Consider the following 15,866-nt stretch of genomic DNA (forward strand, 5'->3'; position numbering starts at 1 on the left):
GAACTCACGCTCTCCAGCGACCACTCGAGCCCCAAATCCTCGCACTTCACCGTCACCCCCGCCCAAGCAGCCTGCATCTCCGCGTTCCAAGACAACCAGTCCCTCAGCCTCGACCAACTCGCCGACCTCCTAAACGCCCCCGAAGACACGGCGAAAAAATGCCTCTCCTACTGGACCACCTGCGGAATCCTTCACGAGTGCTCCCACCGCGTCTACCAGCTAACCGGGTCCCTTGAACGAGACGTCCAAAACCCCGAACCAGAAGACGACCTCGGCAAAGAACCAAAAGACGACGGCGACGACGACGACTCCGTCCTGGAACCGTTCATACTCTCCATGCTCAAAAACCTCGGCGCCCTGCCCTTCAACCGCATCTGCAAAATGGCCAAGTCCCACATGGACTGTGACAAGACCTCCACTCAAATGAAGGAATTCCTCCAAAACATGATCAACTCGGAACAAATCGAGTACTCCGGCGGCGAATACCGACTGGCTTCTAACAGTCGGCTCTGACGCCCACACACCCATAATATACATATGCGCACGAAAAAAAAACCATCGAACCATAATAATGTATAATGTATACGGCGCCCCACACACCCCTTGTCTCCCCCCTCCCTTCAACTCAACGCCCCTCCACCGCGTCTACATAACCAGGCCCACTGGACTTTAGTATTAACACATCCTAGCTGGTGTAGTGGTAACATTTCGAGCTCTCACCTCGGCGCCACGGGTTCGATTCCCGTGCTGGGAATTATTTTTTTCCTCCCACCCCTAACTTTTTTTTTATTTCCTGCGCTTTTTCGAATCCGGCCAATTCGCCGGAACAGAGCGCAACGCACTCTTTTCTCCAATCGCGGTAACCCTTCTTGTCGAATCCACACGTACAATCCTAAACAACACGTCCTAGCTGGTGTAGCGGTAACGTTTCGAGCGCTAGGAATTATTTTTTTCTCTCTCCCACCTCCCCCAACATTTTATTTCCTGCGCTTTTTCGAGTCCGACCAATTCGCCGGAACAGAGCGCAACGCACTCTTTTCTCCAATCGCGGTAACCCTTCTTGTCAAATCCATACGTATAATCCTAAACAACACATCCTAGCTGGTGTAGTGGTAACATTTCGAGCTCTCACCTCGGCGCCACGGGTTCGATTCCCGTGCTGGGAATTATTTTTTTCCCCTCACTTCCACTTTTTTTTTTATTTCCTGCGCCTTTCTTTGAGTTCGGCCAGCTCATCAGAAGAAAGCAACGCGCTCCTGTCCTTTCTGCAACCGTGGTAATCCTTCTTTTCGAATCCCAACGTCACGTGAAAGTCCACACTGGGCAGGCGCAGCTTCTCGAGCGCCAGCGCAGCGCTGGGCCAGCTCAAAACAACAAAGTAGCACCGAGGACGGCCATCCTCGTCAACTCCCCTCCCAAGCCCGTGGACCACCCAGTCGGGTCGAATCGAAGCGACTAGGTCCCTGAACAAATCACTCACTCGACCCAAATCGACTCGAGACGTCAAAGCCGGCTTGGAAACTAGAGTCACATGGTAGTTCCCCCTTCCATCTCGAGCTTCTCGGCAATGGATCCACGACGGGTCAATGTGAACCTCCAGTTGACGAGCCACCATGTTGAGGTGCACGCTGGTGAAGTAAATGTACCTGTCAAAATGGAAGCTCTCCACCACCAAACGACTCGACGGGACCAAAAAAAAAAGTAAACTGGGATCCATCAATTGCGTCGAATTTTTGGCCATCTTCGTCATGCAAAACCGACGTCGCGAACTCGGACCAATGCTATAGTGAACGAAATGACAAGCTTCGGCGAATAAGTGCAAACGAACCCGAGTCGATTTCAGAAGTTTTCCAAACGAAACCGAAATAATAGAAGGATCAATCAAAAAACCACACAACTCACTTCTAATTCTTAAAAGCTCGCTTGACACAGACTCTTCAACTCCTCCATTCTCTATAGATAAATGCCTAATGGACTCTTCCGTATCTCTCACCGCTCTTCCTATATCCTCCTCGGAATCACCGCATTCCGCATTTGAGTCATTACCACATATACTAAACCTTCTCCAAACCTCTTCCCATCTCCCTTTCCACTCTCTTAGCTCCCTCTCCCAATTTTCGCCGTACAGTGCATCCACCACCCCACGCCACGGATGATTTGAAGGCATCCGCGGCTCGCGCGCCTCCGATGCGAGCGCATCTCCAGACCAATCAAAACTCACGTCTGTTCCAAACACACCTTCAATCGCCCTTCACCCTCAAAAAATCAGCTCACCCCCAACGACGATCACACAATTCAAAAAAAAAAACCGCACTCTTACTTCCTCAATCTGTCCAAACTCGCCCCCGCGTCCCTAAACCACCTATCGTACTCATCAGAGTCGAGCACCTTCTCATAGAACGGTCAGCTCCCCGACGCGCAAAGAACGACTTTATCCCCTCCGCACCTTTTCTGTTCTTAAAAAAAAAATGTCATACGGCGGGACCTGCTCGGCTCCCAAAGGCAACACCTCCATGAATCCAATCGCACCGCACGTCAACTGCAAAAATGCCAAAAAAAAAGTCTCCCACCAAATAACCACAATGCAAAATTCAGTCAAAAGGACCGCGCTTTTTTTATTTTGCTACAGCAGTATATGTGATATCCCCCCCAACTCAGCCGCTCAACGAATGCACCCCCCCAAAAAAAAAGTACCTAGAACCTTCGTCACACTCAAAACCGTGATAAAAAAAAAGTCGCCCTATATTCTTGGCCTGTCACACGCACCCCGAAAAGCAGGTGCAATCACGCCTAATCGAGCTTCTTGTTCGGAACTGACGAACGGACCCGACCCATCGCCGCGTCCGGCTTCTCATCAACCTGATGCGCCTCTTCCACCCTCAGTGCCGACCTCAGGACATGCATGCCAGCCGGAAGGATGAGCGGTGTCAATCGAAAGTAATAGATAAACAAGCCCGCAGAACCGCCCAGCAGAACCAATAACAACAACCACGGCCTAGCCAAGACGTAAGACGTCTCGTTCCATCCAAAGATCAAAAACATGACAATCACCACAACCAATGTGTAGTTTTTCCTCTGCGACCTCTCCTGCTCCGCCGACGCATGCATGTAGGCATTCTGAGCGTAAGTCAGAAAGCGCTCGCAAGATTGAACGACCAAATCGCGCGAAAGCACGGCCAAGTCGTCCGGAACTGCCTGGAAGTCGTTCTTAATTCTGAGGGCATGCTGGCCCGGCATGAAGTAAGAATACGACACAAACTTCGGTTCAAACCGAAAGACAGACACCACATCCAAGGCAAATTGCGCATGCTTACACCCAACCTGATAACACTTTTTGAGCGAATTGCCGTAAAAATAACGTGGAACTCCCTGCTGATCCAACGTAAAATGCCTAGCAAACCGCTTCTCCATCGACCAATTAATCACCTCAGCCTTGCTCCTAACGCACTTGAACAGTGACTCGACCGAATCTCTTCTAAACTGCTCGTGCCTTTGCTGGATCAACTCCATTGTGTCCCTATAGGTCTTCTCCCCCAGAATGAAAAGGGCCTTGGTCGCCACATCCCTAAACTCATCGGGTAGCCGATCAGACGAGAGCTTCAGTTGGGAAGCTCGACGGTCGAGAAGGGCGTCGGATTGCTTCCAACTTGACTCGAAAAACTCACGGATATGATCCCAACTTTCGGAAACGGCGCTTTGCGTGTCCACGCTACTATCTAACGTACCGTCATACTCAAAAGACACCAAATCGCAACTCAGCCACGAAGAAAGTGTCGAAAATAATGAAGAATGGATTTGCTTAACGCAGCTGTCAAAAATCTGTGCACACCGTTGTACGCACAATCCGTAAAGTTTGGCAGAAATCTCAGTTTTTAACGGCTCTTTTCCCCACTCGCCCAGAGGTTCAAATTCAGGAACACGTCCTTGGTTGACGCAGTTGACAGCGTCTTTTAAGTTTTTCTTGTAGCACTCGGCGACCTTAGGATAAAATGCATCTAAATTATCCAGATCGGCTTCGAGCGAGCTCAGCTCCGTGTTCACTCGGTTTACAAGCAAATCAATCGTCCAGGTGATGTACTGATTCCACTCCTCGCTGACTTCTAGTTGCATTTGTTTCAGTAGCTTCATGCGCAAATTATGGCTCACTTTCTCGTCGTATCTCTGAGCGTCTTTGTCATAAGTTTGCAGAGAGTCCTTCACTAACTCATACAGGTTTCGTACACATTCTTCTCGAGTTACTTGACGAGAAATTGAAGACCAATCGTGCAGCTTGCACTCGAACTCTTCAAAGGCTTGCTGGGAAATTTGCGTGCAGCGCACCGTCGCCAACATTTCACGTTGAGAAGGAAGATTCAAATCTTGATTGCTCTGAATGATCTTCCATATCTCTTGCATGTATTGCACCAATCCGTCTATGGGCACATTTTTCTGGCGTTTTTCCGATAACAGAGAGCCCGGAACAGTCGAGCTAGTAAAACGAGCGCGTAACTCAGAAACCTGATTCTTAAAATTTTCCTTCTCATAAGGCAACGAAGGCAAAGATAGAAAGTCCAAATTGAATATATCGGTCACAGCCCAATTGGAAGATGCGTCGGTTTTGGTGATTTCGTTCCAAATATTCTCTAAATCCTCTCGCACCATATTCTTGAGGGATTCTAACGGTGTTCCTGTTTCAGATTGAACGCAATCACGGAAAATAAACACCAATTTCGACTTTTGATGAGGAGAAACTTGAAACAGTTGCAAGTTCATCTCGAAGATGACTCTGAGTAGTGTGTAATTCGCACCCTCGTGACGACCAATATCAGTCATCCACATGTTTATGATCAACACGTCGGCCAATGCCAATGACAGTAGCGACGTTTGACGTTCGAATGTACCGTGATTTTCACCCCGTTCACGAGAATCTGTCCCTTCAACGTCCATAACCAATAGCAGACTCTCGTCTAACTCGCAGCAACTCAACCATACTCCACGAGTCGTCTGATATCGACCAGATCGTGCGTTCATCACATCGAAATTTGTTCCAAATAACTCATTCAGCAAAGTACCTTTATATAGTTGTCAGTAAATATAAAAATATTTCTGGTCTTCGCAAAGCGCGATTGAAAAACGCATCTTCCCACGACCGCATCAAACCCTTTCAGCACCCAGTCACCCCCTTATTGCACATGTGTTTCGAAACGGTTTTGAAATCCAAGACCACAAAAAAGTTTTTGCGCAAATCAACATACTTTTTCCGGAGCTCTGCGCGCCTAATATCGCAACAATATGATAGTCATTTCCTTTTTCGGTCAAATTCCATTTATTTAGGCTGTCCGATATGTCATCTCTAAGTCATGGTTAGGAAGGGTGACAAAAAAAACGTTAACGCAAACTTGCTCCTCTCTAAAGAGACTGTATAAAACACTCATGGTGGCTACAATGTATTGCCGCGAAATGCGCTTCTTTTTGCTCAAGAGATAGCAACATAAACATGGAAATCTTAAACGAAAACGCCACAAACATAACACTCTTTTCCAAAGGACATGAAAAAAAACACGTTTGCCTATCACCATACAAAAAATTGCCTTGCAAATCTATAATTTGAACTGCATCACTGTCTTTAGAGTCCATCAGTGTAGTGCTCAAAACGTTCTGTAAAAATCTCAAAAAACTTTTTTTCACGTGAATTTGCTATAAAATTGTGCTAAATCCAAAAGCGTACCTAGGATTTGTGGTTGTCCTTAGGACAAAAGCTAGATAGATACATTAAAATTGTATGTGTATTTCTCACATACCTTGCCTGTGAGACGTCTCCCTCCTTCAATTGCGTACTTTTGGTAGTCGTACCGTGTCTTCGTAGACAATACTAGCAAGACACCGTCCGCTGCGAGGCATTTTCACAAAAAAAAAGCAGCATAGCCCACACAAAACCAAAGGGACAGCGCACTGCGGAACTGACAATGGCTATATATCTGTGTAAAAACAACATTCAGGGAGGAAGAGGAATTTCGTGACACAGAAATGATATTATATATATGTATATATATATATGGTTAATTTTTTTGAAAGAGGAGGCAAGCCCCACGCGACCTGGTCCTTGCTCCCCTGAGCAAAACGCTTATTTAAAGATGAATTGTTTTATTTCTGTATACATTATATGGAGAAATGAGGATATGAACCATTACGGTGTTTCATACAAAGAGTGCAATCTCATTTTTTGCCTGTAGGCGCACCGCCAGACGAAGTGTACTTAGTTACAGCCTTAGTACCCTCGTTCACAGCGTGCTTGGATAGCTCACCAGGGAGAAGCAAGCGCACGGCCGTTTGTATTTCTCTAGATGTGATAGTCTGTCGTTTGTTTGAACGTGCTAATCGACCGGCTTCCGTTGCAATTCGCTCAAAAATATCGTTGACAAAGGAGTTCATAATAGACATAGCGCGGTTAGAGATGCCCACATCTTCATGGACCTGTTTCAGGACCTTGTAGATAAATGTTGCATAGGAGTTGTAGTTACGCTTTCGTCGGGAAGGATCGGGTCTTTTACTAGAGGCATGTGTTGAAGGCTTTTTTGACGGTGCCGCTGGCTTTTTGCCAGATGGAGCTTTCTTTGCCATCGACTTTTCAGTGGGCATGACATTGAGGTCCTGCTTCCTACGCGAAGACATCTCTAAATATTCAGTTTAGTAGTGGATAAAAACAAGAAATGAATAAGAAAAAATCGCATACCTTCTAACCAAGTAAGATATATACTGGCTCAAATCAGAAAAAAATAATTTTAAAATTCTAATTTGAGAGGCATATAGCCGTTACTAGCAACCCTATTTTTCGGCACGAAAATTCTACATCCAGATATCCTGATGTGCACTTTTCCAATACTGCTTCTCTGCGCTGCATTTTCTATTGTGACATTATAAAACAATAGCAAATTTTGCCTAATCTGGTCTTTTTTGACTGTCGTGCAGTCTTTAAAGTCTGCTCCTCACTTCAATGTTGTCGCCTCGTTTCAATTATATGCGCACAAACAGAACACCCTCCCAGAATAGCTACCTCTACAATGTAGGAAGGAGCAGGCACTTCGAGACTGACAGACATACACACACGCAATAGTTATTAAAAAACCAGTTCCGAAAATGCAATTGCCAAAATGATCTCTATCTGAAAGTCAAAGCAGAAAACAACATAAAAAGCTGATTCTAATATTTTTACATGAATCAGGGCATTCGAAGTGTAAAGGTTGAGCTTCAAAAAAAAAAGACGTTGACAGCCGCTCTTCATTGAGATTCTTCAGAGCTGAACACAGCAACATCTCATTCGCAAAGGCCGCGGATCCGCCTTCTTCATTTTTGCATTTCTCGCTGTTTTCGTAAACACAAAACTTGCCTATCAAAAACGTAGTACACATCGTGTACAAAAAAGATGTGTCATAAACTCAGGTTGCATACCGTTGTCTGTAAAATGAAGGTGGAAGATCTTGAAGCATTTTCATCCATGGACGTTCGACTATGACAAGCGCCCCGTCTTGCGTGAATCCAACGAAAAGCGGCTGGTACTTTTTGACTACACGCCAGCTATCTTTTTGCTGTACAGCAACACTTTTTTTCCCATAGAAGTTGACTCGAGTGTATGCAATGAACGAATGACCATACAGAAGCATGAGGTGGCGGTGGAAGAGGATTCCGGCAATTTTTTCTCGAGCAGTTGTCACAGTTGCCGGGACAGGATTTATGTTGTTTTGGCTCCAATCACTCAGGGCTCTGTTCTCCAATGAATAAACATAAATCTGGTTACTAACGAGTGAGACAACAAGGAAGGCCTCTGTTGGATCAAAGGCCATGCACGTAATATGGCTATCAAACACAGGCAGCGCCCAGATTAGTTGGTAGGAGCTGAGCGAATAGACAAATAGACGGTGATTCAGATCTGCCGAAGCCAGATACTTGTTGCTACTCGACAGAGCTAGAGAATGAATAGGCTTTGGTATCCATATATCTGTGTGGAAAGAGGATGCATGCATAAAAGACGGCGGAACACTATGTTCTGTAAAAGTGTGTACCAACTGAGGCTTTAGATCATCGCTTGCAGTATCCCACAATTGAATAACGAATGAGGGAGTAATGGCACATATGAGAATACCGTTTGATGCAAATACAAGCTGCGTCGAGGAGCTCATTGAGCCGTCGTTTTCTAGGATTACCTTTTTTTTAACTTCGAAAATATTTTGCTTGTCGTAGCCATTAGATGTGTTCTCCATTAAAACCTGTGACTGTTGATATGCTTGAGGCAGCAGCAATGACTGTTCTATTTGAGAACGTTCGATATAAAATACTTTGGTACATGCGCTATCTGATATGGCCAAACGTCTGATTTGGTTTTCAACTGCATGACACAAAATAGGTCCTTGTATGCGAAACTTGAGTTCTAACAAAAGTTTGTGCTCTTCGAGTGTATCAATGATGGCATTAAATTTCCTTTTTTTAGTCTGCTGATGTTCGTTTGATTTTACCTCTCGGCAGCTAGCTTTACTTAGCTGCCATATTTGTATGCGTTTATCTAGCATCACCAACAATTTATCTGAACCTGCTAGGGCACGTAGAGGATTTTTCGATGAGTCGTCTTTCGACATCCGACCCTCAAGTACAAGGGTAGCAATGGCATGCCCTTGCTGTCGAAACGGCAGATGGGTCCTTCCTGGCAGCCTGAGCATATCCTTAATCTGACAAACACTAAGCTTAGTATCAACACCGCCTGTGTATAGGCATTTTTGGTCTGTGGCAATCGCTAAAATGTCGTGTGTATGGGGACGTCGCGTCGCACAATAAGTCCACGAACTATTGCATTGTTGAACATTCTCATTCGACTTTTGCTCCAGCTCTACTGTCTTTTTTTGATAGAGTATAATGGTATTGTCTACACCTACAGAATAGACTTTTTGTTGACTCGCATCCATAGCCAACCTCGTGATGTCAGCCTTGTGATATTTCAACGTTTGGATCAATGTACCCATTTCGCCGTCCCATATTGTTAGTTGCCCCTCACTGTCGCCGACAATTAATCGATGGACCAGCTGATCAGATGCCTTGTCAGAAAGCGGAGACGGTATCAGAACAGACCAAGGGATGACATTTTTGACCAAGTCGATGATCAAACTCGGCGTAGACTGTAAAAAGGTAATAGAACCATCTTTTGTGCACATTCGCCCGTCCCAACGTATAAGCTGGCTGTCTTGTGTTCCAGCCCATATCCATATAGTGGAATCGGGTAAACTCGAATTTTTTGACACATTCACTGAGGAATTGTGTTTTTCCTTAAATACGATAGCTGCTATGCAAAGCACCTTAGACCGTGCACCTTGGAGGATAATCTGTTCTTGTTTGAGGTCGGTGGTACTTACAGGCTGCGACGATATTGACTTGTCTGGCCAAATAGGTAAATTCAATATGCGCACTGAGCCATCATCACCAGCCAAAGCCAATGGTAATCTTATCGAAAAGCTGTCAAATGCGCAGTCAAGTTCTGAGTCGCTGTACTGTGATTCGAGTTTCCGTGCTGGGCCAGTTTTCGGTATCCAGGCCATGTCCCATAAGGGTCCGCAGCCAACGTAAACCTCGTAAAGTTGAACATAACTGTTTATGTTATATATACGCAAATATCCATCAAGGCCTATAGTTAAAATCCCGTGCTGACTAATAGATGATGAATCGCTGACTTTCAGCCAGACAAAGTAGACTCGACGAATGAAGTTATGGGTATAAAAAACCTATTTCGAAAAACTTAATTAGTTTTTGTATACCTCAAAAAACATCTATTATAATCGTCAAAACGCAAAAATGTGCACTGATGCTGGTTAAATTTCTCGAGCATAGCATCTTCTTCTGCCACATTCTCGGAGGGCACAATACATTCTGTGATTTTTTTATCAACGTTACAACGGGTTGTCCCTGTTTGTGTGTAGTTCTTCCATATTCCACTGCTTTCTTAATTTACGACCGATCAAGAAAGATCGATATTAAAAAAATGGAGCGACTTCTTCAGATATAACCACCTCGGTAAAGCCGACTTACTGATCTCAATGTACAAAGCGCATATTCGTTTTCTTTGTTTCCGCATTTTCATATCATTGGACACGCCCCTCGCATACCTGATTCTGATAGCAGTCGTCATTGATGCACCATATTTCGACAAGTCCAGATTGCCTCGCCACAGCAAGTAGGCTCTGGTCCTCATTGATCGCTAAGTCGACAATAGACGAGGCATTGAATGGAACAAAGCGGCAGTGATGTACAAGAAGAGATTGATCATTGGCATAGTTCATGTGGAGGGCAATACGTGTCAAGCCAAAAGCAACAAATTCCGGATAAAAAATAAAGAAGGTGTGGCTCGCTCTAATACGCTGAACTTAATCCTCGTAGAGAAGGGATAAAGGTCAAGTGTTCAGAAAAAAATTGTTTCAAAAAAAAAAGCACAAAGTCTAAGAGTAGTAAATAGTTAACTATGTGTTACAAAATGCAGCATAATCTGTATAGATAAACAAATGAGCTTGTGCAGATGGTTTCGTATGCACGCGTAGAATGCAGAAGGCAATAGACGGCATTCGTTTTCTGTATCGCACCAGAAACATATCAAATTTTCTAGACGGTATATCCCGTGCACTGACACGTCGATAAAAATACGATCTTCATGAAACAGTGAACAGCTTTCAATATAAAGAAGGTTTGTATGTAGAAGGTAAAAAAGAATTCAGCATTTTTCAAAAACTTATATAATTTTTTTTATGCTTTTTTGCCTATGTTTGCCCTTTATTGTTTGCTCCATTATGACAGCACCCACAGGTTATCGCAAAACAACGCTAGGCGTTTGCCTTTCAGATACACTGGATGAGGTTAAACTTCAAACGCAACAGCTTCCGGACCACATTATTAACAAGGTCTTGGAACAATTTGATAGGTCAATGAGCGACGCTTTGGCGACCAAAGTAAAAACCACTGCCAATTTTAAGGCTGAAGCTTCATCTTATAATTTTTACGACGATGTGTGGCAAATCAACGTTTCAAATATGAACGTGAAAATCGATGGTCAAAATGCCACATTTAAAAATACACGTTTTATAGCAACTGATGCAAAAATATGCAGACCATCAAGAACGTGATAGGCGCACGAATACGAGCCAGGAACACAATAGACCAAACGGCGCAAAATGTTTACATACTCGTCATAGAGACGAATTTGAATCGAGATCACAGAGTCCAAGCGCTCACTAGATCAAAAGGAGTATAGCAAGATACACATGGAGACGCATGGGATAAAATGTTAACAGGATAAGAAATTTGATAATTTAAAAAAGAGCAATTGCTTAACAAAAACGATAAAGTTTATGATTTGCAAAGAAAAAAAGTTCGTTTTTTTTTACGGTCTTTTGTTATCGCTATCAACTTTTAGTTTGACTGTGGTCATTGTACGTACTATGAGGTGTTTGCCTCACCTGGGGTTTTTCATAGATGTCAGCTTTAAATTTTGATGCACACCGAAGTTCGTAGTTTTGGTTCGGGATTATGCGACGGAAAGGTCAAGTTTTGTTTTTTGCTTATGCTATTACCTGCGACAAAAAGGAAGAAAGGAGAGCGCGTCATCGATATTTGATATACTGACTACATAATTTATAAGTGCGCGCATTTTATAGATTTTTCTTTTCTATTTAATTTGTCCAACTAGAAATGGTACGAGCATGTGCAGCTTTTGTATAGAGGGCACTTTCGAGTTGGAATGGAATGTGTCCTAAAAGTGCTATTGATAATTTACCGGATGTTAAGATTACGTAGTGAGAGATAAATCAAGGCATTTTTTAAGTGATCATATTACTTTGTATATAGATTTCTAGAAAAAAATATTTCTTTCGGTGAAATTGATGTTCGATGTTCTGTCCTCTTATTTAGGCTCGCGGTCCTAAGCACCACCTCAAACGCCTCGCAGCTCCCAAACATTGGATGCTTGGAAAGCTTGGGGGTATTTGGGCACCTCGTCCTAGTCCTGGCCCACACAAGCTTCGCGAATGTTTGCCATTGATTCTGTTGCTCAGAAATCGTTTACATTATGCCCTGAATCGTCAGGAGGTGATTCATATTTTGAACCAGCGCTTGATTTCTGTTGACAAGAAGGTGCGAACGGACCCAACTTATCCAGCCGGATTCATGGATGTGGTTGAAATTGAGCGTACAGACGAACGATTCCGCCTGTTATATGATACCAAAGGCCGATTTTGTCTTCACAGAATATCAGAGGACGAAGTCAATACAAAACTTTGCCGTGTAAGGAAAGTGGCACTTGGATGGCGCGGAATCCCATATATAGGTACCAATGATGGTCGCGTTTTCCGATATCCGCATCCAGACATCAAGGTGAATGATGTGGTTGTAGTTGACTTAGTAACAAACACTATTAAATCATACATCAAATTCAGCGTTGGAAATATATGCATGACAACTGGCGGTCACAATATTGGAAGAATTGGTATAATCATAGGAAAAGAAGAACATACATCAACTCAGGACATTATCAAGATTCGCGATACTCGAGGCGAGACGTGGGCCACTAAGATATCCAACGTATTCATTTTGGGCAATGGCAATCAGCCACAAATCAGCCTGCCACAGGGCAAGGGTATCAAGTTGTCTGCTATTGAAGACAGAGAAGTCCGTCTCAAGAAGCAACAGCACTAAAAAAGTAAGAGGAGATGAACGCTGTCAAAAAGACACTTTTTTTAATATATGAACGAATACAAGCCAACTCTCGTCTATAAAACCGAATAGCTCATCTGCTGTTATTTGCCTATTATATGTGGAGTCTTTTTATTCAGTCCTCACTTTGGTTTTTTCTACTACTACTAATTCTTCTTCATCATCGCTTCTTATGTCTTCTTTCAGTTTACGATTTTTCAGCGCTCCACAAATCATTCTAAGTATCAGTATAAACCAATATATGTGCAAGAGCTGCAGTGAGCCCAGCCCGATGAACCAAAACTGAAGTTGTGGTATTTTCCAATTAATTAACATTGTTTTTTTTCGGTTTATAGATCCTTTAGGTACCCGTACGATCCATTCGTAGTATTTGCCTGACTTTTGCAAGACAGCGGGATATAGGACCCGTGTAGGGTAAATTATTAGACGGGATACAAAGAATACCAGGGCAAAACATATGAATAAGATGACTTTGGCTTGGTGGCAATTTATGTATCGAGATATTTTGGCACTTTCTAAAAAAATGTCTGATACATCGTGCAGGCACATTACAAAACTCCCAATTCGAATTTCTCGTAGAATGTATGAGAAAAGGATCAGACCAATGCTTGCCATATGATGAATCATCATCGCATATTTGTCTTGATGATTTTTACGTGCATTGCTCAAAAATAATACGAAACATAGAGCGGAGATATAAAATGACAACTGTAAAAAATACAGAAATTTGAAGCTAAATCTACATCAAAGATGCGCATGGCATAAAAGCGAAGTGTTACCTTTTAGTATGTATATTTTTCGAGTAGTGAAATGATCGAAAGGTTTTTTCCACCTTCACTGCAGCCACTTATAGTCAATAAAATGGCTATATTTTTAAGACAGAGCTCTCATATGCAGGGCTCAGCTGATGCGAGCATTTGCTTTTTCCTTCGCCCTATTTCAAACATATGGGTGGCCATGTACAACTCAACTGAGGTATGCAAATACTTGGATTTCATGCTGATAGATTTTAGAAATGTCATGTAAATGACACGTACGGATATATATTTGAGGTGGACCAGTACTGAGACGTGTCCCAGATCCAGGGTTTATCTATTAGGATTCGGACGTTGTATCCGAACGAGAACGTATAATAGATCAAAAACCAAAGCGACTCATTGATTTTGTTTCTCAAAACCAGGCTTTTAAAAGGCGATGGTTCATCTATATTGACGAACCGAGACTATGAGAAGAACAAAATATATAAGCAATCGATATCTAATAACGTGCATTTTATGTGTCTCCGACCGCCAATTTTTTCTTTCTCTTCTGAAAGAGTGAATTCAATTTGGTTGTATGCATGCACGAGAACTTGTTCATTGTCGATAGCGAAACAATATAAGGCCAAAGTTGAACGTACTGGTGACAATTTATTCAACGTCCATCGGATACATGAAAGACAAATTGTCATAATAACTACAGTGCTAATAGGGTGAACATCAAAAAAGTATTCGAGCTTAGAGATGTCCATTAAGGTGAACGTTCAAGCAAATATTTATATGATGTACATCCAAAAAGACAAAAAACGATTTTTTCGAAAAAGTCATAATTAGATAACACGTATTAAAATACCGCCCAGTTCGCAAAGTTGGTCTTTGCATGCAGGGTGCACTTGCAACCACTTGACCTTGTGATTTTAGCTCGCTCAGCAATTACATGAGTTTTCTCTCGCTGTATTCGTAGGAAAAAAAGAGTATGTACCTTTTTGCATATCACCGAAATTACGGAAATTTTTTGAATGTTTTTGAGATAAACGTTTTTTTTGGTCTGATTTGCCTACGCAAGACGAGCTGTTCCTCAGAGAGATGTCTCACGCTGCACCCGATAGGGCCCTTCTTTTGAAAGTCGCACCATGGGCGGATTGTGAGTATCTTTTGAAGGGTTATTTGCATGGTCAGTTTTTCAGTGGCACGAAAAACAGTTGAGGCTTTTTTTTCACTGAACAATCACCTCTATATGTTTGACAGGCAAGAGCATACAAATGTCACGTCCTTTTTAGAATTGGTCCGTTTTTTAAATAGGCGCATGGTCCGACTCGGGCACCTTAGTGAATAAGGTATTCAATGCGTCTGCTGTGTGTCTAGACCCAGCGTGTATTCGTGCTTTTTCCCTTGAACGTTTTGCTTGTCAAAAAGCACTTGTCGTACGCGTGGTCTAAATTTAGATTAGACAAACTCAAGCGGCTTTATTTTGATCGTTCGATTGAAAACTGCTTATTATCTCTCTTGTTCTATTGACGTACGTCTTATCGTAATTTTGCATTTTTTGGGATGGGTCTGGCGCGTGGGTTTGCTGCACATTGCTGAGCAGCGTCTTGTTTTGCGGAGTTGACAGTCTGGTGCATCCTCGGCTTGTCAGCGCGATCGTCCGTTGGTGGTGGACATTTGCCCGCGCATGGCCGTATTGACCGATCTGTTTGCGATTGGTCGTTTCTTGTGCATACAAAAATGACTTTTGGAATTCACTATCCGTGCTGGCACTTTCAAAAATAACGAATAACGACTAATTTGTGTTCTTGTTTGAATGAAAGTTTTAAGATTTCTTTTTCTGAGGCTTGTTGTGGACATAGCGACCCTGTGGATACATTTTGCTATCACCCTTTGTTCAAATTTTTATATTTTTGGTTCTTGAATTGTGAGTGAATCCTTTTATTTTTGTTGACAGAACTAGAAGCTTACTGGGTTGATTTTTCAGTCGAGATTTTCTTCTTCGTTCCCGTGTATTTTCTCAATCATATATACGTCTGTTTCGAATCTGTGGTACGTCAAGTGAACGTTCGTCGCCTATTTACGGTGCGCTTTTCTTTGCTGCAGTCCCGGAGTGCAAAAAGAGCCGTTCGACAACAAATTTCGTCGAACCGTCGTGCGTCGTTGCGCCGAGCCGCCCGAGAGTGGCGAGTCGGTTTTTTGGCGCGCGAGTGGGCCGTTGCAAGCGCGTGTGCCCACGGGTGTCTGAGGGCCGTGTTGGGCGTCGTAGGTCTCCTGGGCGAGGACACGAATTGACCTTTTGTTTGAAGAAATTCTATGCAGTCTCTTTACCAAAATACCGATCTGTGCGTGGACATTGCCTTGCCGCCGAGGTGCGGCTCGAATGGCGCTTTGTCCGAGGAT

At 43.3% G+C, this 15,866-nt stretch overlaps 5 protein-coding genes and 2 non-coding genes across 7 annotated transcripts; 3 read left to right on the forward strand and 4 right to left on the reverse strand.

The window, feature by feature from the left end:
- The first annotated feature begins 683 nt into the window (after positions 1-683).
- Positions 684-754, forward strand: Trnae-cuc (transfer RNA glutamic acid (anticodon CUC)). The gene has a single exon. It is a non-coding gene; the product is annotated as a tRNA-Glu (tRNA).
- A 341-nt stretch (positions 755-1,095) lies between these two features.
- On the forward strand, positions 1,096-1,166 carry Trnae-cuc (transfer RNA glutamic acid (anticodon CUC)). The gene has a single exon. It is a non-coding gene; the product is annotated as a tRNA-Glu (tRNA).
- A 31-nt stretch (positions 1,167-1,197) lies between these two features.
- Positions 1,198-2,428, reverse strand: LOC126326054 (uncharacterized). The gene is made up of 2 exons (XM_049995506.1): positions 2,321-2,428; positions 1,198-2,249 (listed from the first exon to the last, which is right to left on the reverse strand). Exon 2 carries the CDS (start codon positions 2,165-2,167, stop codon positions 1,199-1,201), a length of 969 nt encoding a protein of 322 aa, XP_049851463.1. The 5' UTR covers positions 2,168-2,249; positions 2,321-2,428; the 3' UTR covers position 1,198.
- A 293-nt stretch (positions 2,429-2,721) lies between these two features.
- Positions 2,722-5,635, reverse strand: LOC126326045 (protein SEY1 homolog). The gene is made up of 3 exons (XM_049995488.1): positions 5,561-5,635; positions 5,235-5,332; positions 2,722-5,051 (listed from the first exon to the last, which is right to left on the reverse strand). Exons 1-3 carry the CDS (start codon positions 5,614-5,616, stop codon positions 2,791-2,793), a joined length of 2,415 nt encoding a protein of 804 aa, XP_049851445.1. The 5' UTR covers positions 5,617-5,635; the 3' UTR covers positions 2,722-2,790.
- A 468-nt stretch (positions 5,636-6,103) lies between these two features.
- LOC126326042 (uncharacterized) lies at positions 6,104-10,591 on the reverse strand. Its single transcript, XM_049995486.1, has 3 exons — positions 10,125-10,591; positions 6,713-9,743; positions 6,104-6,653 (listed from the first exon to the last, which is right to left on the reverse strand). The coding sequence occupies exons 1-2, from the start codon at positions 10,296-10,298 to the stop codon at positions 7,416-7,418; spliced, it is 2,502 nt and encodes an 833-aa protein (XP_049851443.1). The 5' UTR covers positions 10,299-10,591; the 3' UTR covers positions 6,104-6,653; positions 6,713-7,415.
- Positions 10,592-11,420: 829 nt separating this feature from the next.
- On the forward strand, positions 11,421-12,786 carry LOC126326057 (40S ribosomal protein S4-like). The gene is made up of 3 exons (XM_049995510.1): positions 11,421-11,438; positions 11,648-11,700; positions 11,917-12,786. The coding sequence occupies exons 2-3, from the start codon at positions 11,698-11,700 to the stop codon at positions 12,697-12,699; spliced, it is 786 nt and encodes a 261-aa protein (XP_049851467.1). The 5' UTR covers positions 11,421-11,438; positions 11,648-11,697; the 3' UTR covers positions 12,700-12,786.
- A 14-nt stretch (positions 12,787-12,800) lies between these two features.
- Positions 12,801-14,231, reverse strand: LOC126326055 (ceramide synthase 4-like). Its single transcript, XM_049995507.1, has 3 exons — positions 14,117-14,231; positions 13,755-13,939; positions 12,801-13,456 (listed from the first exon to the last, which is right to left on the reverse strand). The coding sequence occupies exons 1-3, from the start codon at positions 14,225-14,227 to the stop codon at positions 12,829-12,831; spliced, it is 924 nt and encodes a 307-aa protein (XP_049851464.1). The 5' UTR covers positions 14,228-14,231; the 3' UTR covers positions 12,801-12,828.
- Positions 14,232-15,866: the final 1,635 nt, after the last annotated feature.

The sequence above is a fragment of the Schistocerca gregaria genome, unplaced genomic scaffold, assembly GCF_023897955.1.
Source record: "Schistocerca gregaria isolate iqSchGreg1 unplaced genomic scaffold, iqSchGreg1.2 ptg000963l, whole genome shotgun sequence".
Classification (NCBI taxonomy): domain Eukaryota; kingdom Metazoa; phylum Arthropoda; class Insecta; order Orthoptera; family Acrididae; genus Schistocerca; species Schistocerca gregaria.